At 39.0% G+C, this 23,836-nt stretch overlaps 2 protein-coding genes across 6 annotated transcripts in view; one reads left to right on the forward strand and one right to left on the reverse strand.

The window, feature by feature from the left end:
* acsl1a (acyl-CoA synthetase long chain family member 1a) overlaps positions 1–14,105 on the forward strand; it is a 30,315-nt gene extending 16,210 nt beyond the window's left edge. For 2 of the 4 annotated variants that reach the window (XM_034203084.1, XM_034203083.1), the window contains exons 2-21: positions 1,112–1,324; positions 5,434–5,548; positions 5,634–5,698; positions 5,808–5,909; positions 6,577–6,676; positions 6,782–6,957; positions 7,164–7,196; positions 7,394–7,445; positions 7,526–7,599; positions 8,809–8,886; positions 9,263–9,397; positions 9,618–9,752; positions 10,018–10,113; positions 10,216–10,288; positions 10,392–10,480; positions 11,461–11,577; positions 11,894–12,037; positions 12,144–12,245; positions 12,321–12,392; positions 12,979–14,105. In XM_034203084.1, the coding sequence (XP_034058975.1) occupies positions 1,130–1,324; positions 5,434–5,548; positions 5,634–5,698; positions 5,808–5,909; positions 6,577–6,676; positions 6,782–6,957; positions 7,164–7,196; positions 7,394–7,445; positions 7,526–7,599; positions 8,809–8,886; positions 9,263–9,397; positions 9,618–9,752; positions 10,018–10,113; positions 10,216–10,288; positions 10,392–10,480; positions 11,461–11,577; positions 11,894–12,037; positions 12,144–12,245; positions 12,321–12,392; positions 12,979–13,119 (2,094 nt within the window). In that variant the 5' untranslated portion in view covers positions 1,112–1,129 and the 3' untranslated portion in view covers positions 13,120–14,105. Of the gene's footprint in view, positions 1–708; positions 731–1,111; positions 1,325–5,433; positions 5,549–5,633; positions 5,699–5,807; positions 5,910–6,576; positions 6,677–6,781; positions 6,958–7,163; positions 7,197–7,393; positions 7,446–7,525; positions 7,600–8,668; positions 8,747–8,808; positions 8,887–9,262; positions 9,398–9,617; positions 9,753–10,017; positions 10,114–10,215; positions 10,289–10,391; positions 10,481–11,460; positions 11,578–11,893; positions 12,038–12,143; positions 12,246–12,320; positions 12,393–12,978 lie in introns of those variants that run through there. The other 2 variants (XM_034203086.1, XM_034203087.1) reach the window with 2 other exon arrangements.
* Positions 10,519–21,581, reverse strand: primpol (primase and polymerase (DNA-directed)). Of its 2 annotated transcripts, none has more exons than XM_034203089.1 (15): positions 21,490–21,581; positions 18,945–19,137; positions 18,753–18,847; positions 18,530–18,668; positions 17,898–18,045; positions 17,719–17,815; positions 17,480–17,628; positions 17,179–17,341; positions 16,992–17,089; positions 16,770–16,862; positions 16,393–16,501; positions 16,234–16,310; positions 16,074–16,120; positions 15,707–15,937; positions 10,519–11,575 (listed from the first exon to the last, which is right to left on the reverse strand). In XM_034203089.1, the coding sequence occupies exons 2-14, from the start codon at positions 19,116–19,118 to the stop codon at positions 15,710–15,712; spliced, it is 1,617 nt and encodes a 538-aa protein (XP_034058980.1). In that variant the 5' UTR covers positions 19,119–19,137; positions 21,490–21,581; the 3' UTR covers positions 10,519–11,575; positions 15,707–15,709. The 2 variants fall into 2 exon arrangements, with proteins under 2 accessions (XP_034058980.1, XP_034058979.1); XM_034203088.1 differs by having other exon boundaries at positions 17,480–17,631.
* Between the last annotated feature and the right edge of the window lie 2,255 nt (positions 21,582–23,836).

Genomic DNA, 23,836 nt, shown 5'->3' on the forward strand with positions numbered 1-23,836 from the left:
CTGCTGCATCGCTCTGTGATTCACGGGAGATCTATCCTTGGAGCTTCTTTTGGTTTTAAACCGTATGTTTATCTTATTTCGTCATTGTGCCAGAAACACATATTCATACCAAGGCTGTATTAAGTTCCAAATATTCTTCCGGTCTATTGCTTGAAAGGGAGGAAATAAAGACTAAGATCAGATATATTACAGAACACTTTCTGACATGTTGCTCTTACTGAGATGAGTTTAGGCTGGCAGCTGCTGTTGTACAAATGTTTGTCCTCTGAGTGTAAACATTTGAGAAAAATGTGGCTTCCTGGCAGCCTTCGCGTTAAAACACAACTTGTTCTGTAGTTTCCGCTGTCCGATTCCAGCCTGGGACCTTCGATACATGTGAGAGGCGCAGCTATCAATCAGTTTCATGTTTGTTTAATCAGCAGATCATTTTTGAGAAATGCATTAATCCATATAACAAAGAAAGGCTTAAAATGCCTCTTTCCTTGAAACCAAGGGACTAGACCGTCTTGGTTTGTCTGACCAGCAGGCTAAAACCTAACAATACAAGAATTGATACTTTTAAGAGCTCTAATGTTGGGATGTATTAGATGGAAATATGAATCATCTAATCGTTGCAGCTCTAAAGTGAGTGTCTTTCTTCTGTCTCTTCCTATGCTTCCTGTCTGTACATTTCTGCTGTCAAACTATCCAGTAAGAGAAAGAAGATTCACATTACACACAGTACCTCAGGGTATGTTCATTACAGTATGTATTTGTGAACACATTGACACAGATGGTAATAAATTGCGTGCTGCTCTGAATGGAACCACTATTCTTCTGCAGTGTGAGCAGCTCTCATGTCGTTGTGTAATTGTCTAACACAAGAGGCCCATTCATAAAAACATGGAAATACTACCTGCTGTATCCCCACATCCTAACGGAACCACATTCCATAATGATCCTATTCCATTGCGAGACATGTTAAATAGCAGAAACATTTTTGATACTGATGATAGAAAATGTTGTGCCTTATATCCATATATTTTCCATACATATCTCGGAGGCACACGTGCAGAAGCAATGCAGACCTAAAGTGTCCTAATGTACTAACGTTCCTCTCTGTTCCCTGCAGGCTCACTGCAGAACAGTCATGCAGGCTCAGGAAGTCCTGAGACAGCTGCGCTTCCCAGAGCTGGAGGATTTTCGGCATTACATGCGCGGCCTGCCCACCAATGCACTCATGGGCATGGGAGCCTTCGCCGCCTTCACCACCTACTGGCTGGCCACCCGGCCGAAAGCCCTCAAACCGCCCTGTGACCTCGGCATGCAGTCAGTGGAAATGCCAGTAAGTGATCTCTTTCATTTTCTTCTGGTCATATCGAAAGTCCTCCTGCAACACAGGAAACAATGATGCATCTGTCCCTCTTCCGCCTTGTAAGCCCCTGCGCTAGAGAGGAATAACAGAAGCATGAGTAACCTCTGGAAGGAAACTGGTCAGAAGACCTCATTCAGCAGGAATGTTGATGGATCCTTCCCACAGACTGAAATCACAGCTGAAGCTCTTTGAAATTACAAGCTACATCCTCACTGCTCGTCACATGTCAACATTGGCTTTTCCCCTTTCGATTTGAAAATTGAATTTGAAAAACATGACATTACGTTACATTTAGCTGACGCTTTTATCCAAAGCAACTTACAATAAGTGCATTCGATCAAGAAGATACACACTTGAAGAAAACAGAATCATATAAGTACATCAGGTTTCATAGAGCCAAAACATTTCAAGTGCTACTCAACTGGCTTTAGATAAGCTAGTCCTTAGTTAGTATATAAGTGCTTTGTTAGTCATTTTATTGCTCGAAGTGGAGTCGAAAGAGATTAGTTTTCAGTCTGCGCAACTAGGGTTGGGTATCGTTTGAATTTCCACGATTCTGATTCCGATTCCGATTCTACTTTTCGATTCCGGTTCTTAACGGTTCTCAATTCCGATTCTTTGAGGCGCAGGGTAAAAAAATGATACATGCTTCTTCCACCAAAAAAATTACATTTATTCGAGAAACTTTTACACAGGTTAGTTTACAGTAATATTCACATTAATCAGTCTGTTTATATTCACTGCTATGTAACTGTAACCTGAGAACCACTGAAGCTACAACAGTGCAACAGTCCAACTTTTAAAGGAACCCCCCCCCCCCCATTTAAAAACAGTTATTGTTGAGAAAAACAAGCATATCTGCCTTCTCAGGCATACCGGGAAGAAATGTTTGAACATTTTAAAGTAAAATGCTTCAATCTGTTTGTGAATTGGGATCAAAACGTTTGAGACCCACTGAGATAACTTAGACTAAAGTGAACTATCTAAACACTCAGAGTCCTTTACCTCACTGAGCTGCAGTCATCAGCCACTCAGTCTGACTGGAGAGGACTCTCCCTCCACATCATTGTAGAAACATCTTCTTCTTCCGTTAGAGCAGCTAGCACCAGATGCTAATAACAACAGCGCGTACCGGTGCACCCTCCCTCTCTCCCTCGCTCCCACGCTCACTCGCACTTTGGCTGTGAGCTGCGGGCGCCAGATAAGCCAACATCCCCCATTTTCATCACTTACAGCGCCCATCGTACAGGGCAAATGAAAAGTGTAACCGGGATGAAAAGGGTGTTACATTTACTTAATTATGAATGTTGTTACATCAAGGCCGAACATTAGGATGAGCACCAACGGTCAAAACATTTTTTTTCCTCCCAGAGCTGTCAGCGCCCTAGGCGAACATCTATAACGCCAGTGCGACGGGCCGGCCCTGGTCTCAGGTTACGCTGTAGGAAGTGTAGGTACAACCAGAGCCATATAATAGTATAATATAATATATAATATGGCGCTGGGTACAACCATAGATATATATAAACACAAGTTTATATATATCTATGGGTACAACGCTACATTTCCTGCCCCTTCGCAGTCATACAGTAGGCTCCGGAGAGCGGCGAGAAACATTTCCTCAGGCATCGAAAAGCGGAACCGAAATTCACATTTCGAAATGATGCCGTTGGAATCTAAATGTTCTCGGTACCCAACCCTATGCGCAACACAAACAAAACAACACTTACTAAATGCAAACCTGGCAAGCTGTGCTCAATTGAACTGTTGAGTCTCTTTTTAATTAGGCCCTTTTTATAATTAGCTAATATTTGAAGCATATGTTAGGATTAGTTACCCAAAGCTTAATTTAGGCTGTTGATAAGAACAACTCCTGAATTGCCAGGGTTTTGAAAGTTCCCTTGGCTTGGTGTTTATCCTCCTTCCTGCAGGACGACAGACCCTTTATTAATAATGTATTGACATTTACTGCACAGATAATGGCCTATTAGGAAGTGACTGAGTGACTTTTAATAATTTAGTCGAGAGTTGCACAGATTTTTCACAGCCTAGCATCACAGTGGTTCTTCTAACAGTATACATGATGACTGACAACTGTTATAGAAGATCATAATCAAACTCATTAAAAAACCATAGTGTCATGTGCAATGAAAAAAGTCTCAACATTTTAATAGTATAATTTGTGAAAACAATAGTTTAAGTATGACAGTATGACATGACATAAAGGAATGAAAATAACTCTTTGTTCCTAAAGTTTAACTGTAGAATTAGGTATAGCTGTTTTTGATGGCCTACACGTGTCCGACTGAATCCAGAATCCTTGTAGAGTTGGGAATCACCAACAGCTTTCATTCCACATGAGCAATGAGCGGCTAAACTCAGAGTTTCCTCCGCCAGAAGACATGACGGGACACGTTAAAAAAACAGTGACTCCACCGCCTGTCTCGCGTCTTCTCTATTCACAGACCTACTACTGAAGTATGTGTGTCTCTTAAAGTAACAGTACAACGTTACATAGAAAATGTACAGAACAGGTTGTTCTCGATAGGTAAGAAAACACCTATCGTCACATCTCATTTAAAGCGTACTCCAGTATGTTTTATTTACTTTTAAAATCCTAAGCTTCAAAAGAATTCCAAATATACATCTGTGGGAAAACAAACACACCCTTGCCTCACACATATTGTATGTCGTAAAAATGTCATAGCAAGTAGTGTAGTAAAAAAATAAAACCGTATCAAAATGTCATTCGTTTGTTTACATTTCACAAAAAGTCATTCTATAGTATGGACATGAAAAAGGGCATATTAATAGTATCACATGTCATAAAAATGTCATAAGCAATAGTATAGTACTCCATAAAAAAACAAACATACACATACTGTAGTATAGTATGTCTTAGGGCTGCTCAATTATGGCAAAAATCATAATCTCGATTATTTGGGTCAATAATTGATATCACGATTATTAAAACGATTATCCATTTACTTTGAAAACATCCATTTATTTAAAATTAAAAATGTGAACAGTATGTTTTTAACAGTTGATTACCCTGAACTTTAAGTATAATTCAACTGAAAACCAATAAAAAAATAATAATAATCGTTTTATTTCGATTATGTTTTTTTCATAATCGTTGCAAGCCAAAATCGTAATTGCAATTTAAATACGATGAATTGAGCAGCCATTGTATGTCTTTATATGGAATATATAGAATTTTTTTAAAAAGTATACTATTAGGGATGCATATCGTTGACTTTTTTACGATACCGATACCACTGAACGATACCGATACTCAACCGATACATATCGTGATACTTTGAAAATGTATCATCCCACAATTACTCCCATGAAGCGCTTTACGATATAGTTAACATGTCAAATGAATATTAAATTCAATTGTGGGACTTCTTGGACCTTTTAGTACTGAACAAACAATGAAAAATACATAAAACATATGAAGAAAACCGATTATGGAATATCTTTTATAACACCCGCCATCAGGTGTGCCGCGTGAATAGCACATCTTGTCAATGCAAACAGACCGTTATAATTCATGTTAAACCTGAGATTCGACTAGAGAACAAATAAATAATAGAATAAAGGTCATGAGATCTCGGCATTGCACAAACAAACAAATCTCATCTTTAAAATCAACATTTGCCTTCACTGGTGAGAGAAAACAAATCCCATCACAGTTCATTTGTGGGACTTTTACCTTTCTAGTATTGAACAAACAATGAAAAATACATACAATATGAAGAAAAACGATTATGCAATCTAATTTATAACACCCGCCACCACGGGCCACGGACTCACTTTTAAAATTAATTTTTTTTAAAGTATCGAAATCGGATCTGATTTCGGTACGGTATAACGTAGCCACCAGTAACCGGTATTTCGGTAATACCGGATACCGGTATGCATCCCTATATACTATTTCATATTTATAAAAAAAAAAAAAGGTCAGGGTCCCTGTTCCTGTCTCCTGAGTTCCACAAAATAAATAATAATAATTCCTCACGTGTGCTGAATGTTTGTCAGTGCTGATCATAACTCCTCATGACTTCTTCTTGCAGGGAGATGAACTCGCACGCAGGTCGGTTCTGAACGACAGCGACGAGCACGTTGCATATTACTACAGCGACGCACGCACCATGTACGAGGTGTTCCAACGAGGGCTCCGGGTATCAGGTGAGTGTCTCTCTTGAATCACCTTTTGATGTATTTATTTCAGTGAGTGTAGATAATAAGAAGCTTTATTTATTTCCTTTCGCAGATAATGGACCTTGTCTAGGATCGAGGAAACCAAACCAGCCGTACGAGTGGCAGTCCTATAAACAGGTGAGACGTGGACAATGACGTGGAAATCTAAACTAATTTAACTTATCTATAATTCAAACCTAGCAGAGTCACAATATATTTAGAAACAGACTTTTGTTTTTTTGCGCAGGTGGTGGACCGAGCGGAGCACATTGGCTCTGCGCTCCTTCACAGAGGACACTCCAACACCGGGGACAAGTTCATTGGGATCTTCTCCCAGAACAGGCCAGAGGTACAACAAAATGCATCATCTCTAACGTTGCTTAAATCTAAAATAATTTCAGATGCAAAGTATAAAAGTGTGTCTTCAATCACTAGTTAGAAGCAAGAGTTAATTTCCATCGTCCATAGCAAAGACTGAACAGCTGTAACGTGAGAAATGTGTTAATTAGTTTCACAATTTGAGACTCGACATGGAGACTGGTTCCACTCCTCTAAATCTCAGATTGATTTTAGTGAGTCAAATAGATGATTAAATGGATTCAGGATGAATAACAAACATAATAATAATAATAATGGGTTTCATTTATAAAGCACTTCATATTTGACTTCAAATCCCGAAGTGCTACAGGCAGTGAGCATACACAAGCACATTGTATTCCAGTCCACAGGAGTTTGGGTTATATCTCAATATAGAACTATTGTTTACACCTTTTCACACAAAATACATTTAAAGTGTTTTAGCTCTTTGAAACGAATGCTTCCAGCACTTACAATGGTTCGGCCTATTTGAAGCAAATGTACCTGCATGTTTCTTGCTGTATCTTCATGGTTTATCGCACTTATTGTAAGTCGCTTTGGATAAAATCTCTAATCTCTGGATGTGTATGTCTTGTGAGTCTATCCCCTTCAAATGAACATTTAGTAATGTCTATCTGTTTCCTGTGTTTGTCTCTTAGTGGACCATTTCGGAGCTGGCCTGTTACACGTACTCCATGGTGGCCGTCCCTTTGTACGACACACTCGGCACCGAGGCCATCGGCTACATTATCGAAAAAGGTACACAAAAGTTCACCTTCAAACGAACACACCACTTGCAGCGCTCTAGATCGACGACACTGATACAAACTAAGTGGTTCAATTTGTGCCGTCGGTTTTTTCCAGCTGACATCTCCACGGTGATTTGTGATGTACCTGAAAAGGCTGGGATGATCATAGACTGCAGCAAAGGGAAGGGGCGGACGGTGAAGACCATCGTGCTCATCGAGCCGTTTGACAGCGAGCTGGTGACACGTGGACAGGACTGCGGCATCGAGGTTCTGAGTTTAAGGGAGTTTGAGGTGAGAATACCAGCTAATCTTCTTTCTGTGTATTATTACAACATCTGTTTACTGAACGCCCAACATCAGCAGATCTGACACAGTGATTAGTTGTGGCTATAACCAAATGGAAATTAGGACCTGAGGCGCTGTTTGTTTGAAGCTAGATTGTTATCAGCTCCCTCTGCGCACGTTATATCTCACTGTGCCTTTAATATTTGTTCCAGGCCCTGGGTAAAGCAAACCTCCAGAAACCAATGGTGAGTAGTAACAGCACGCCTCAGTTGACCTGATGATGACATGCCGAAAAACTGAATTTCAACAAAAGAATAATCATTTAAAAGTAGATAATTCTCCTATAATCAGCAGCACTCTGTCAGACCCCTGTACTAAAACAAAGGATTGCACATTGAAATAGCTTCATATGCATGAGTGTAGACCTGTGATCTGATTACAGCCCCCCAATCCAGAGGACCTCGCTCTGATCTGCTTTACATCTGGAACCACAGGTGATTACACAACTTGTTTACGACGTTAATCCTTTGGAAATGTTTTTCTCATATAATCACAATCATCGTTTTCTTTTCAGGGAACCCAAAAGGTGCAATGCTTACTCATGGAAATGTAATCTCCAACACTGCAGCTTTCATTAGAATAACAGAGGTAAACACACACACCAGCTAAACCTGAAGATACATTTACGCTTTGAAACTTAAGATAAATGACATAATGTCTAGTCACTGTGCTTGATGTTAGTCCTCTTCTTTGTAAGGTGGCGGCTTCTGCTTTTCCTAAATTATTCATTTTTTCATTAATGAAAAGTTACATTTCCACTGGTGTTCCCCTCTCTCTTTTTCCTTTATGTTTGTGTTCATTTTGTCTCAGCCTGAGAGTAAAACTGCAGCTGTGAAAGTACTCCCACCTCCTCTGCATCATTCCTTTAAACGGTTTTGCTTACAGTCTTTATATCCGCCTATAAAGACATCCAACATAAAGCAGTAAAGGACATTCTTCTTTGCAGTAAACGAGCACATACTATTTTCTGCATTAATGAAACCTGTGATATTGTGTGGGATGTATTCATTAACTTTGCATCATTTCAAATTCACACAGCACATAAGATAAGATAAAGCTTTATTGATTCCTGTAGGGAATTTCAGGTGTGATAGCCGCAACAGAGCACGAGTGAAACACAGGCAGTCCAGATAAGAGGATAATACAATCAAAACATAAGATTAGATATGCAAGTAACAGTTTGAAAACAATTATCATGATACCAATTTAAAACACTGACCAGTTGACACTACATATATACAGATATGCGTTAAGATCGCTTTATATATTTAAATGTATGTGTGCACATGTGAGTGCAAACCTTATATTCATATAGGGCAGGTTGTTTATACATGGTTTACCTTTGACTGTGCAGAGAACAGCATCCTCTGCACTGTCAAATAAATCAATAATATAAAAAACATTTAGTAAAATTGTACTAACCCAACTTCTTAAACCATCATGAGATTTGGATCACATAAAATGTAATCGTAGAGCGTTGCTTAAAATCTAAGATGTCTCCGTTCAGGTTGGAGCTCCTCTTTTTGCACCTTTTTTTAATATTTTCCTTTCCTCTCACATCTGTTTCTCTCCTCTCGTGTCTGTTCGTCCTCGCCGTCCTCCCCCTCCTCCTCCTCATCCTCCTCCTCATCCTCATCCCCTGCGTGTTGTCGTCCAGGCCATTCTGAAGCCCAGCACTGAAGATTGTCTTATCTCCTTCCTCCCTTTGGCCCACATGTTTGAGAGGGTGGTGGAGGTACAGTACGCCCTGCCTGACCTGCGTACCTGCATGTGTTTTGCTTTGTGTGTCCTCCGCAGGTACACTGCATGCTGGACCTCCATGACATTCATGTGTCCTATCTCCCCCTAGCTCACATGTTTGAGAGGGTGGTTCAGGTAGGTGTTGGACTTGTTTACATTCAAATGTTCTGTATAAGTGGAGTTTTAAGAATCATAGCACTGCTGTCCCAATTATTGAAATGTTATCCTTTTAGGCTGTGTTCCTTTATTACATTCATGTTGCAATGTATTAAAGTGAACTGTTTCATAAGTAGGTTTTGTTTGTCTAAAATACATTGGGTATTGAAAGGTATAAAATCAACTTCATGTCTTTCTTAACTGTTTTAATGATATGTGACGAGTAACAGCTTTTGTGGTGGTTTTGAATAACAAACACTGACTATATAGTGAGATCTTACCAACATTGCCCTCTTGTGGTTAAATTGTCCCACTGATTTATTTGCAACAAGGAGTAACTTCCTCTTTCCATCAGGGTGTCGTCCTCATCCATGGAGCTAGAATCGGCTATTTCCAGGGGGACATTCGACTTTTGATGGATGATTTGAAAACGCTGCAGCCAACAGTGTTTCCTGTAGTCCCACGACTCCTCAACCGCATGTTTGATAAGGTCAGTTTATCTAATGTCACTCATTGTAAAGTCTACCAAAGCCATATTTAGGAGAAGAGCATGTTTATTCACTATGTCCTCTTGCATTTCTTTCAGTAACTTTCTTTTGTGACTGTAATTACTTTTCTTTTTCATTTATTTATACAAGTGCCATTTCTCTGGTTTGCTGCTCTGTTTGTTCGATATATGTTTTAAAATAAGGTGTCTCAATTCTCCACAGATATTTAGTCAAGCCAACACGCCGCTGAAGAGATGGCTGCTCGATTTCGCTTTCAGCCGGAAGGAGGCAGAGATGAAAACTGGTGTGGTCAGAAGAGACAGCATGTGGGACAAGATCATCTTCAAAAAAGTGCAGGTAACGAAAGCACCTATTTAACTTACTCATCCACAAAAAAAGTCTGATACTTAGATATTACCCTGGCTTTGAATGAGGCTTGGTCTTACAGAACTTTGCTTACCCTTTTTAAACATTTTATATTTGAGTTGAAAAGTCATACTCTCTTATTAAAGGTTAGATAAACACCTGTCACAAGTTCCAAGCCCATAAGACATTTGAACAATTGATTTACCATTGATATGATGTCATCAAACGATGGTCTTCCTGTGTTTGCTCTCTGCAGGAGAGTCTGGGCGGTCGCGTCAGACTGATCATCACAGGAGCGGCTCCGGTGGCTCCGACCATCCTCACCTTCCTACGAGCCGCTCTGGGCTGTCAGGTGAGCGGCCTCCACTCCACCATCTCGCATTCGTTTGGCTAATCTTTATCAATTAGTTTTATGTTCAAACATGTCACTAAAAACCCGCTCTGCTCTCCACAGTTTTATGAGGGCTACGGTCAGACTGAGTGCACCGCTGGCTGCTCCATGTCCATGCCCGGGGATTGGACCGCAGGTAAAACCCCCGTCTGTTCTCGGGTAGTAAAGCCTATGAGAGAAATTTAAACAATTCTTTCTGTGAACTTTGAAACTGAACTGTGATGATTTTGTGTCTCCAGGTCACGTCGGGCCTCCTCTGCCCTGCAACGCTATCAAACTGGTGGATGTGGCAGAAATGAACTACATGGCAGCCAATGGAGAGGGAGAGGTGAGGAGTGCTATTCAGTAACAATCAAATGCATGAAGTCAGTGGAGGAAAAAAGTATTTATTGGCTTTGTAATTAACAACCGTTTGGATAGAAATAATGAATGCAAAGTATAATTATTATTATTAACAAAAACCACAGTGACTTCACTTGAAGCCTCAATGCCATACCAATTACTTTTAAGAATACAAAAGCAGAAATACGATTTGCACATGTGACATCTTCACTATAATGAACATGGTCAGTGAAGCTTACTCTACAAGCTGCATATCAGGCAGAATTAATAAAAATACAGTGGAAAATGTACAATAAATCATTCATTAAAGTGTAGGATATGAATTACTATTATTATTAAAACACGTTTCTCTGCAGCAGAAAGATCTTAACACGAATAACACATGGATAAGCACATTTTTCATTAGGTTAAGAGTAAAGTAAAGACAGACTGTCAACCTACTCATTATGACAATGCTGATGTTCAGCTAATATAATGTTTACATGCCATGTTTTTGCAATGAGTCTTAAACACAAATCACACCTGCAAAATACCAAATAACTACACAACTCAAGTGTCGGACAAATGGTCTGATGGTGGCGCCACATTAGAGGGGATCCCTAAAATGATAGCAATTAATCCTGAGGGAAATATGTCCTTCAATAAATATGATGCAAGCCATCCAGCAGATAGTGAACTATTTCACAGGTTGAGTTAAATATTTGCCCTGCTGGTGGATCAAACGTCAGAGGATAACCAATGTCACATTTATTCTCTAGGCATCATAAATATCTGTTTGGACATTTCAGAAAAATTCCCCTCTTATATTTGTTGAGATATTGCCATCTGTACTAAAATGGTGCCATTAACAGAGTAACCGTTATTGCTCCCTAGCGTTGATATACACTTGATATAATCTGCACGTGTGCTTGCTTCTAAATATCTGTAAAATGTGAATTTCATTAACTTTGTCATCTCTCCCTCCAGATATGTGTCAAAGGACCAAATGTTTTCCTGGGATACCTGAAAGATTCTGAGAAAACTGCAGAGGCCATCGACGAGGACGGGTGGCTGCACACGGGAGACATCGGGAAGTGGCTTCCTGTAAGTAGAACATGTTGAAGGGCCCATTCATCTTTAATTATGAGTACATGTAACACACCTCGTGCATTATATTGTTGTATGCAGTGAACTGGGGGCAGCAGCTAAACCTATGACGTCATCAAATTGTGAAAACAGTGTTTTTTTAAGTCATAACAAATATAGCACATCCCAGTATATGTAGTATGTGTTAAAGATATAGTTAAGTCATAAAAATGTCAGTATGTTGTAAAGAAAAAGGATGGTAGATAAAAGTTATACAAATACACTGACCATAGATAAGTGTATCTCATAAAACCCTGTTTGTGTTTTTTTGCAGAACGGCTGTCTTAAAATCACTGACAGAAAGAAGCACATTTTCAAGCTGGCACAAGGAGAGTACATCGCCCCCGAGAAAATAGAAACGGTGTATAATCTCAGTGATCCAGTGGCCCAGATATTTGTTTACGGCGAAAGCTTACAGGTGAGTTCATGAATGTGTAAACATCAGATATTCTTATCATAATGTGCAGTATCAGTTTCTAGTTTGGTTCAATGTGTGGCTCTGATGTCCTTGTTGTGTTTCTAAGGCATGTCTGGTGGGGATAGTAATTCCTGATCCAGACTTTTTACCTATTTGGATGAAGAAAAAGGGGATCGAAGGCTCCTACTCTGAACTGTGCAGTAACAAGGTGAGGTGTCACTGTCCGTTGCTCACACACACAGCCATTTGCTATGTGAGCTAACGTGTGTGTGACTGTTTGTAGGATGTGAAGAGCGCCATTCTGGAGGACATCCTGAGGCTGGGCAAGGAGGCGGGACTCAAGTCCTTCGAGCAGGTAACTGTTGCCATGTTTTATCAAAATGCATCATTTTTGATTGAATAATTATTCTTTATTTCAAATTTTCAAATTACATCTGAAAGGATTAGTTGAGTCATTATTTTCATTGACAGACCAATAGTCTGAGTGTTTAAGACATTTTAATGCATCGAATCAGTTTTTGAAAGGATAATGAATATTACTTTTGGACTACATTTTAATAAGATAAGATAGAACTTTATTGATCCCAATTTGGGAAATGTTTGTGTTGCAGCAGCATAATGGCATGGCATTGTACAATACAAATTAAAAGACAAGAAATAAACAAAGTATAAAATACTTTGTTTATTTCTTGTCTTTTAATTTTTGTGACTGTAGTTTTCTTACAATATGTGAGAATATACAGTGCAATTATTAAGATGTAGTAGTCTTTATTGTTAACTTTTCTATCCTTATTTGCAGATATTATCTTGTAAAACACTATATTTAGTTGTATTAAAATAATTCACAAAGTAATTGTAAGTTGCAATTACTAATAGATGTTAGTTGTAATTGAGACACTGCATCAAATGTTGATTTGCCGCTTTTTGTTCCTCCTCTGCAGGTGAAAGACATTGCGTTACACACAGAGCTGTTTTCTATCCAGAACGGCCTGCTGACCCCCACCCTAAAGGCCAAGAGGACTGAGATTCGTAACCGCTTCAAAGAGAACATTGATGAACTTTATGCCAAAATTAATATGTAAACTGGGATCGAGGAGTAGAGAAGGTGACCATTCAGAGCACACCACCAGAACCAAATAGTTAATGGGGAGGAAGTATGTATTGTTCCTGTACCGCTAAAGGGTCCCTGCTGTCACCATGTTACTGGAATCACTTATCTAAGGGTTGAGGTTAAAAACACACAAAGGGGAAATCTGACTTGCTCATGCCTTAAAACTGCCTTCGACTTCTCCACCGTCAGAAGGTAAACGCATTTCTGCCAATTTTGTATTCTTGGGAGCCACAGAAAGAAATCCTATTAACACGCTTTTACATCTGTGACTGATATTGAGTATTAATGTTTTGGTCTATCTATTTAAGTCGGTATTTAATGTAATCATTCAACTGTAAATATTGTATCTGCTAAAAAGTCTATTTGTATGCAGAGTATTTTGCCTGATACTCTGCGGTTTAAATTTCCTTCATTCCCGTGTGACTCCATGCTGAAGGACTGATGAACCCCTTCCTGTGCACAAGTTAGAAATTAGTTTTGGGAAGCTTTACAGACTTTTGGTGCCTTTTTGTGTTTTTTTGTTTAACTGCACAGGAAATAGTGAATGTTACTCTTCTGAACATGATGTTGCTCTTATTTCACATTTGGTTCCCACAGGTCACAGGATCGTCAGTTGTATTACACTTGAGGTTTCTGGGTAAATATTTGAAACAACAAAGATTGAATGGATCACTTTTCATTTGAAGAAGCACGTTTTTAAAGAGATTTAACGTTCTTGTCGACATTTCACGTTAACTTTTTAGTGTAAAACGGAGCAGCATTTCAGTTATCATGATTTCAGATGTTATGTCTCAGTTCTCAGACATTAAACACGTCGAGGCCTCCTTGACATTTCAAGCCATATTGTTCTTATGTTTTTTTAAACACTCTGAAATGAAAAGGGCAAAGGTGCAGTTTTCGGCTAAGTACAGTGTCTTTATTTTCTCAACTGTACCAAATAAACACTTTCTCCAAGAAGGGTAGTTTTTCTTTCATAAAGAGGGGAACAATAATAATTATGATCCCTAAAAAAAAAGAGACATCCCTCATGTCTATAGCTGCCCACTGCTCCTAGTACTAGACTCCTGGTACTAGGATGGGTTAAATGCAGAGGCCAAATGTCACTGTGCTATGTGCAACCATTAAAGAGGGTTTCATCCCTCCCATTCTTCTTCTATGTTTTGGTAGCTAGAAACCTATTTTTGTGATGTTGAAGAGCATTATACAGGAACTTTGCTCCCCCTATTAGTCATTCATAAGCACCATTTAAACCTTTTCTCTAAATGGTTAATCACTTAGATAAAAGGCAGCATTAGGGATACTTTAAATGAACAATTGACCTTTTCTCTAAAAGGCCTATATTCAAACTGTTGTATTTATTGTCATCCATTCATCCGTTTATACACCAGGGGGGTATACTACGAAGCAGGATTTTCGCTTAGCCGCTAACTTCAGGGAAAACTCCGGCTTTCCGGTCCTACGAAGCTGGTTCTCTTCTTAGCAGGCTAGATCTCCATGGTAACTTATGCTGAGCGGCTAACCTGCCCCGGAGCAGGTTAGGTTGCAGGCTAAGAGCTCAACTCAGTGAAAGCACTGCCTGCTGGCCAATCAGAGCTCAGTGTGCGGAGTTTAAAGCGATCAAGTCATATTACAGGAGAAAGGAAATACAGAAAAGCTGTCGTTGCAGAAAAGACGGCCGGCAAAAATCACAGACTGTGTGAACGTGAACATTAATAGAATATCACCTCCCATCTTCAGAGCAATCTGACTATTATAACATTAGCGTTAAGAAAGCTTAATTAAATATCTGCCACAACATAAGTAACCGGATCAAAGTAACAGTACAGTCCGCGGCATATCACTTCATAATGTATCATATTTCCTTATCTGGCCGTGCAACACCCAGTGTCACATACTGTATGCAGAAGTATTATTTTAAGACACATTAAGTTGACGAAACACTCGAGTCAAATGTAATTAAAGTCAGATCGTGTCTTAGCCACGGGGCAGTGATATCATAAACCTGTTAATGTACGCATTCAAACACTTTTTCTTTTACCAGCTGTATTCACCTTGCCGGTGCAGCTATGTGGCTTTTATCCTGGATAAAGTGTTTAAGTCATGGATGTTTAAAGTGTAACTTCTTCATATGTCTAATATTATAGTTGACTTTTCATTCAGGAAGTATGACGCGCTGCGCTGTCAGTACGCTTGTCCATGTTTGTGATTGGTCGAATGCTCCAAATGCCACCCCTTTCATGTGAACGTGCACCTAACTAGATAGGACACAGCTGGCTTGAGCGATCCACTTGATAACCAGCGTCGTAGTACAGTTTAGCGAGAGCGCGTATGTTTTGGATTAGGCCAACCGGCTAACTCAAACATATCCAAGTTAGGTTGAACCAGCTTCGTAGTACAGGCCTCTGGCTTCAATTACAAAAGGAGTTTGACTTTTTGACAAATCAATAAACATACGTAGCTTGCAAAATATAGTGGCTTATAAACTATTTATTACATGTTAGTCAATTATAAATAGGAGGACATTTGGTAAAGTGGGTGCAAAATAACATAAGACTCACCCTCTAATGGGAGTCAAAGTCTGCCATACATTTGAGCAGAAGCAGATCAGGGATATCCCCGCTTTTTTGTTCGAAGTCGTCCAGGCTCTGTAAATAGTCCTGGTCGTCCTGCCCGTCCCCCCAGCCGTCTGCAGGTCCCTGCTCTGGACACGCTGTCCTCTGGGGGGTCGAGGCCTGGCTGAGTTCAATGTTGCCGGCATCGTCCATTAAGTAGGCCTGGTCCTCCTCGTCCTGTAAGAGAAGAGAAGACACGATCATACACTGCTGCAAGTTGAGGAGAACAACATGGGTTTGAGATTTAGAAGAAGACAACATTATTTCATGGCAAGTTAAGCGTAGTTAGGAGTAAAAAAAAAAAGAAGCAAACCAGTGTCATGATGTAGCTGACGCAGATCTCCTGTGGCAGTGGGTAGCCTGCAACGTCAAAAGACACGTTCTCAGACACCATTTTGCAATCTGTCAATCCAAAAACATCACGTGTGCAAGAGTTGTTTGTTTTAAATGCGGCCCTTAGGATCATTGCTTACTTGAGGACCTGAAGTTCCTGCACTCAGGGTCGAGACACTTCTGGTACCACGCTTCCTCTTTGAGGTCAACAACAATCCTGCAGAGGAAGGTGAGACAGAATCAGAAGGGAAGTGGAGCGCACTTTAAGACTGTCAACATATAACCTGAAACATACATACATGATGTTGTTGCTTTTGTGAAACCTTTCCACGTTTGCACACCAGCGGTAATTTGCGATGTCGTAGACAATCAGCTGTTCAGCAGCAAAGTAGTTCCATCGTCTGATGCCTGTTGAATTAAACATGAGGAAACTCCTGACAAAGACCATATACTACGTTTTGATGTACATTTAGTTGCCAGGTACTGAATCAATCCATGTTCAATTACGTTTTTTCTTGTAAATTAAAATGATCAATCATGAGTTTATTAAGAAGCGGCCGTTTAATCAATAATAAAAAAGCTGGATTCAGCTCTAGGTCTGAACCAAGACATGCAAATGTTTGGAAAGTGACCCACTTTTTGTAAAAGCATTTCATGTATTAGTCCAAACACTTACTTCCATGTACGCCGTCCTTTTTAACCACAGTTAATACAAAGTTGTCCACTTCTGGATAAGGCGATGACAAGTGGCCCGAGAGTGAGCCTGCCACTGATGGATGGGGAAATAAATATTGCTTTTTATAAAAGAGACATATGAGGTCAATTATGGCTGAGCTAATTGTACAATACACTTTGCATGTTTGCATAGTAGAGAGAAGGCTTCTGTCGTCAGTGTTACCTGGGTCTGTGGCTGATTCCTGCTGACAGGGAGATCCCAAGGTTTTGGATTTTTTTGTTTCAGGGATGTCTGACGTAAGAATTCTCTGACCTGTGAAGCTAATGAAACACAGTAACAAGCTCTGAGGATGTGGCTTTAGGAAAGTAATATTTAAAGAATGTAGAAAATACAGCAAAAAGTGTTTTACCTTATATTACAGACTAAAGAAGCCAAGAACACGCTTTCCTCCGCAGAAATTCCCTTCTCAGGTTTGTGAATTAACTCGTTGTCGTCTGCCACCGTGAACGCAGCGTTCTTTCCAACTTTTGATGACTTGTAAAGGCGGAAATTTCTGTTCTTGGTGTAAACACCTGTTTTTGTAAAATATAACGAGAAATATGTATTCATTAAAAAAGGTTTACAAAAAAATCAACCAAAAAAGGTTTGCTGAATATATCAAGAGAAGCATTTAACCCAAGTTGTTGAATAAAAGCGTATGATTTTCTTACCAAGATCAACAAAGAGACAGTGTTGGCCATCTTTGTTTTTCACCTGGAGGAAGCTGAGGTCTCTCTCTTCCTGCTTGCACCTCTTGGCCTCTGGACTCTCAGACGTCTGCCCTGCCGTCGCTGCCGTCTCTTCAGACACAGCATTTGCTCTGCTGCCAATATGTCATTAAGACAAGTTACACAAAATGATGGTAGCTAAGAAATGTAATAAGTTATTTTCATAAGTTAAAAACACAGACCCTGTTTCGCAGTTTTTCTCCTCTGAATTCATCCCAACACTCAGGCTGCTTTTGGGTGTGCTCAGGACCGATTGAAGAATTGAATGGATAAACCTGCCTGAAAAACAACAAGGAAATATGAATTGAAATTGAGGTAAACAAACAAGTGTTGTTACCTCAATGCAAAACACTGACCTTACCCATATGCAAGTTGTCTTTGAAAGCTGCATTTTTCAGATTAAAGATGAGATGCCGACTGAATTTGTCCGCCGTGCTGGAGTCGAGATTGAGGATATTTTTTGCAGAGCATTCAATCCCATAAACTTCCATTAACTTGTCGCATACATACTGTCAACACACAAAACACAGACAGGTTCAAATACTGTATCTCCTTCATCTTTAAGGAAGCAAGCAACAAGATAAACTACTACACATAATATATCCAAATGATTTAAAAGAAACTGAAACTACTGCATTTTCTCACAAATTGGAAGAAAACTAGAGTCCCAACATTCTCTAAATCTAATAGACATTGGCCACACCCATTTGCTGCAAAAACTCTCCAGCTTCAAATTAAAAGAATATGAGGGAAAAGTAAACGATAAATGCTTTTTTTATATTGTTTCCCCTTCTTTAACTTACTGAAAGAAGGTCAAGTGGATACTTTTACAAAGCATTCTTTGGATATATAAATGTCAAGTTGATCATCTTAGTGGTATTTATATCGCTATAGAAATATATTATAGCTTACTTAAAACACAGATATATTAAAACCGATTAAAACACAATATAGTAAGACCTTTTGTCAATGAGGATGTGAAAAGTACCCCACCTGGATAAGTGAAGAGACCATGGATTTCCCATCAGCCCCTTGGTTTGAAGGCTTGTGGAACTCCAAGTCAAAGTAAAGTTTACTAACAGCGCCCTCTGGTATCACCTCGTAGCAGTGCATCAAGGACTGTGGGTAAGTCCTGAACGAAAATCACAATGAATGCACATTGTTTTCTTCACACACGGAAGAAGATGAACCTCATTTTGAAATGTTTGTTATTTACCTGTAGTAATGCCACAGCTCACTGTAGCTGGTCACCAGGAAGATCCTTTGACCCAGGGATGTCTTTTCTTTTTCAAGTGCAAACACATGTACAGCCTAGGAAATGCAAAGTGCCAGCATCAGATTTCCCCTGACACACAGGATGTACAATCTTAAATGTGCAGACCAATGATAATAAGTCTCGTTTTATTACCTCCTTGCAGCTCTGAGCGAAGCTGATCGCCATACTTTGACGAGGGAAGAGCTTCCAGATGGAGGACGGCTGGCACGGCCACAGCCGAGGTTTGTATTGTGCGGCCAGAGGATTCAGCTGGAAGGACTGAGCGAGCTGCTCCACCTTCTTCATCCGCTCTCCCCACTTACTCATCTTGAATCGATTAACAACCCTTTATTACAACCACAGGGGCAACATGTGTCATTACAAACAAGGTCAGAGGTCAGCTACAATGCAGCACCTTCCTCGTACTGTTAGAAGTTTAGTGATTTGCTAAAGGCAACTTCAACAGAGTGGATGCTTGAACTTCGGTCCCCCTCTCATCCTTCAACCTGGTTTATATATAATAATAATAATCATAATAATATTATATTCAATTCAATTCAAAACCTTTATTTATCCAGGTAAAATCCCATTGAGATCAATGATCTCTTTTTCAAGGGAGACCTGCAGCAGTAGGTTCCACAAGAAGACATAAACAACAGAACAACAAAAGGACATCATACAGCAAAATGTACAGGGATTACAATTTACATATTTAACCACAAGTACAGGTACCAACAGCATCTGATTTTGTAGCATCCAACCGAGCTTTAAAAACATGTAGTGGTACTAGCTTGGTAATTTTCCATTCTTTTTGCAGACTGTTCCATGTTAGTGGAGCTGCACATCTAAAAGCTTTCTTCCCTAAGACAGTCCTAGCACTTGGCACATTTAATAAAACCATAGCATGCGATCTCAGGCAATAAGTACTTTCAATTCGCAGAGAGATCAGGGAGCAGATATAAGATGGTAGTTTATCCAACATGGCTTTGTAAATGAAAAAGTACCAGTGACTGAGCCTCCGTACAGTAAGTGATGGCATAACCGCCTTGGTATACAGGGTACAGTGATGCGTAAGTGCTTTACAATTTGTCAAAAATCTCAGTGCACTGTGATACGCAGCATCTAACTTGCTCAGGTAATTGGCAGGTGCATTCATATATAACAAATCACCATAGTCCAGCACAGGTAAAAAGGTCACCGTGACTAGCCTTTTCCTGGCCTCAAGCGAGAAACAGGACTTATTTCTGTAAAAGAAACCTAGCCTAACCCTCAGCTTTTTAAGCAGGTTATTGACATGAAGTTTAAAAGTGAGACAATCATCAAGCCAGATACCCAAGTATTTGTAACAGGTAACCACTTCAAGTTGTATTCCTTGCGTAGTTACAATATCCAAAGCAGTCTCTGGTGTATTTTTAGCTTTAGCTTTAGAAAAGAGCATTACCTTGGTTTTATCCACATTTAAAAGAAGCTTAAGCTCAGAGAGCTGAGCCTAAATAATGTTAAAAACAGCCTGTAATTTAACAACAGCCTCGTTAATCGAGGGACCTGCACAGTACATAACGGTATCGTCCGCATAAAAATGTAAGGTTGCTCCTTCGACATTTTCACCTAAACTATTAATATAGATAGAGAATAATAGCGGACCTAAAACTGAACCTTGTGGTACACCATTAGTGATGTTTAACCACTCAGAAGACAGCCCATCAAACTGAACACATTGGGATCTTTCAGAGAGGTAGTTTACAAACCACCCCACTGCATGGCTGGACATGCCTATACTGACCAGCCTTTGCAGCCTTTTATATAAAGAGGTGTGTCTGTTATTTACCTTAATCCCATATACAATAATAAAATAATGTGTGTGCAATGCATCAAATCCATACACTTTGTATATGATCACAATAATCCTACAAAATAAAAATAAACTGAATTCCAATCTTAAAATGTGACCTAGATATTTCCCCAGTGTAGTAATAATATCTGGTAACGATTTGGAGTCACTGGTCTTCATGAGATGGACACTTATAACATAAATAAGAATTTAAAAGGAAATGCACCAATTTCATTAAAATGTTCATAGAAAACAGACGGTAGATACAAATCCAATAAAAAGAGTTGTGTCCTACTTATCCAATGTATTAATAATCTACAATGCATTGATTTTGAATCACTGGGTCACATTACATGACAATGAAGCATTTGCATAAATGTGACTTTTCAATCAAGACACAGTAACATTTTCATAACAATATTCATATAAAATCGAGACAAATAATAGAAATGTGGCCTTTATGTTCAATCTAGTAACACAGTTCCCCATTGAGTCATCAGATCATATGATATGGAAGTTTTTGTATACAACTGAAATTATCTTCTTTAAAATGAGGAAATAATACAATTCAACGACCAGTAATCCATGTGCTACATAAAGCCAATTTATTATATTTTTAAAGAATAATTGTCACTAATATAGGCACAGAGATATTGAAATAACATTGGTTTTGAGACATTGAAATACATGTATTGATGGTCCCTAACCCTAACTGAAACGAATATCCAACCTTACACTGACTTCAACGCCCTAACGTTGACTTGTAATATTATTCACTTTAACGTTATTTTAGGTAGTGGGTTTAAGTTTTCCAGGAGTCATTGTCAGTAAAGAGTCATCGGAACAACAGTATCGAGGTTACGTTACCGTTGTGTTTATGTCAAGTGTCCACTCCTCTCTCACATGTTGCAGACGACACACGCAACTGTTTTCTTTTTGGCGCGTCTGAACCCGGAAATGGTGCCGTTTCCGGTAATAAAACGGAGTCGAAGCGGTAGCACCAGATTATAAACATTAAAATGTTTACTGTCTTTTATTCATTTACTATTATATATTTTTTTGAGAATTGTTATTAAAATATGCAGCGTCATGATTGAAGAAAATAGACATTTGAAGTACATGCATTGTATGCGAGCTGTGTCGGTTTGTAGCCTTTATTTAACCAGGTGAAAGCCCCTTGAGATCAAAAGATCTCTTTTTCAAGGGTGACCTGCAGGACATTAGTTACACATGTAACATAAAAACAACAGAACAACAATAAGGATGACATACAACATAATGTACAGGGTACAGTTTACAAACTCTATTTACAGTGCCAGGTACCATGAGTATCAAACAGCATGTCACCCAGCCGAGTTTTAAAATGATGCAGGGGAACCAAAGTGCTCAGTTTTAAACATGTTTGCAGACTGTTCCAATTTAGTGGAGCTGCACAACTAAAAGCTTTCTTCCCTAAGACAGTCCTAGCACTTGGCACATTTAATAAAACAACATCATGAGATCTCAGGCAATATGTACTTTCAATTCATATGTACTTTCAATATATCTATGTATCTATGGTCTGTATCAGCGCTGGTCGGTATCAAACATACACGATAACTACTTCCGGTAACTGTCTTAAAAAAATAAAAGCCTTTTAACCCTTTAACTGCCAGACCAAGAAAAAAGCTATGGAACAATAATTTTTTTGCATTTTCTTATCAAATGGGCCACAAATAACCACAAACAATTGTATTTGTTTTGACTGACCACACAGTTTTGTTTTTATGAGCCTCTCATTTTCAACAATCATCATATACAGTACAGTATTTGTATGCATCAAACTCAAATAAAACACAAACTCAAGTACATTTGTTTCTTTTATGGAAAATGAGCAATATATACAATCAGATATATTCATAAAAGGTAATAAATTATAATTGGAAAAATAAACAATTGAAAAAAATTAATGTAAAGTGTTTTTCATAATAATAAAAAGACTTGCTCATCTTACTGTATATTGAATTGGCCTAACAACAAACAGCTGGCCTAACAGCAAATGTCTATATCCTGTGTTGGCCTAACTTGCTCATCTGTGTGCAACTTTGGGCTGAATGCCATGCATGAAAGGTGCTATATAAATTAGTATCACACTTTCACTCTGAGACTCATAAGGCAGTACTAGATTTAGTAATATTACCATGATTTACCATTACCATTACCATCTAGCCATTTATTTACCATACTTTCATCATCATCATCTTTATTTAAAGAGACTCTTGGTCCATTATTACAAGACATACAACACTCAAATATAAATTAAAAAAGGCAGTTATACCAATGTTTCCACAGAGGTGACTGGTATCGTACAGCACTGAGACACGGATTTGACAGCAGCATAATGACAGAGTTATGAGAAACATTCAATCGACAGATGAATGTGTACATCAGATTTCTCAAAAGAGCATGGAACGTGTTGACTCGTGCATTACAGAACATTTCACTTGCACTGCACCACCTTGGTTTTCTAAGCAGTATATGCAACGTGGAGCTTCTGGAGGCTCGCCTTCTTATACTTGACCCACAAGAGGGCAGTATAGAGAGGAATACAATAAGCTCTAAAGAGGTTCACCTTAACCTTATCTGAACACCAAGATAATTTTCTAGCCAACATGTTGGCTTGTATATAAGACACGCCGCTGTCTATACATGTCATCATCATCAGCCATTTCATCTGTGATGATGTGTCCCAGATACTTAGTGTTACAGCAAACAGACAGCACCTGTCCTGATAGATAGAATGTTGGAAAACAAAGGTTCTTATCCCCTTTTGCTCTGCAGATCATTACAGCGCTCTTCTTAGCATTGTATTTAACGTCAAATTTGACTCCGTAATCAGAACAAACATTTAGCAACTGTTGAAAACATCTCTGAAACTCTGAAAAAGTCATATTGCTAGTTTACTATGGGCTCAGAACAGTCTCATAATACACACATGCACACAGAAGGATTCAAACTTGTATTTCCGGATCCATACTTGTGTTTTTCAATGCACACACAAATGTATTCCGTTTCATATACATGTAAATAAAATCCAAATACAGAAAAAAGTTTTATATATGTATTTTTTATCCTCACTTATTAGTTTCCCGTTTAAATCCCCTGAACCTGCAAACACAAACAGCTTTCTGTGCACGGATCGCTTTGCATTCGTGTGTGGGTTTTTTTTAGACTC

This window comes from Gymnodraco acuticeps, unplaced genomic scaffold, assembly GCF_902827175.1.
Source record: "Gymnodraco acuticeps unplaced genomic scaffold, fGymAcu1.1, whole genome shotgun sequence".
NCBI classification, from domain to species: Eukaryota; Metazoa; Chordata; class Actinopteri; order Perciformes; family Bathydraconidae; genus Gymnodraco; species Gymnodraco acuticeps.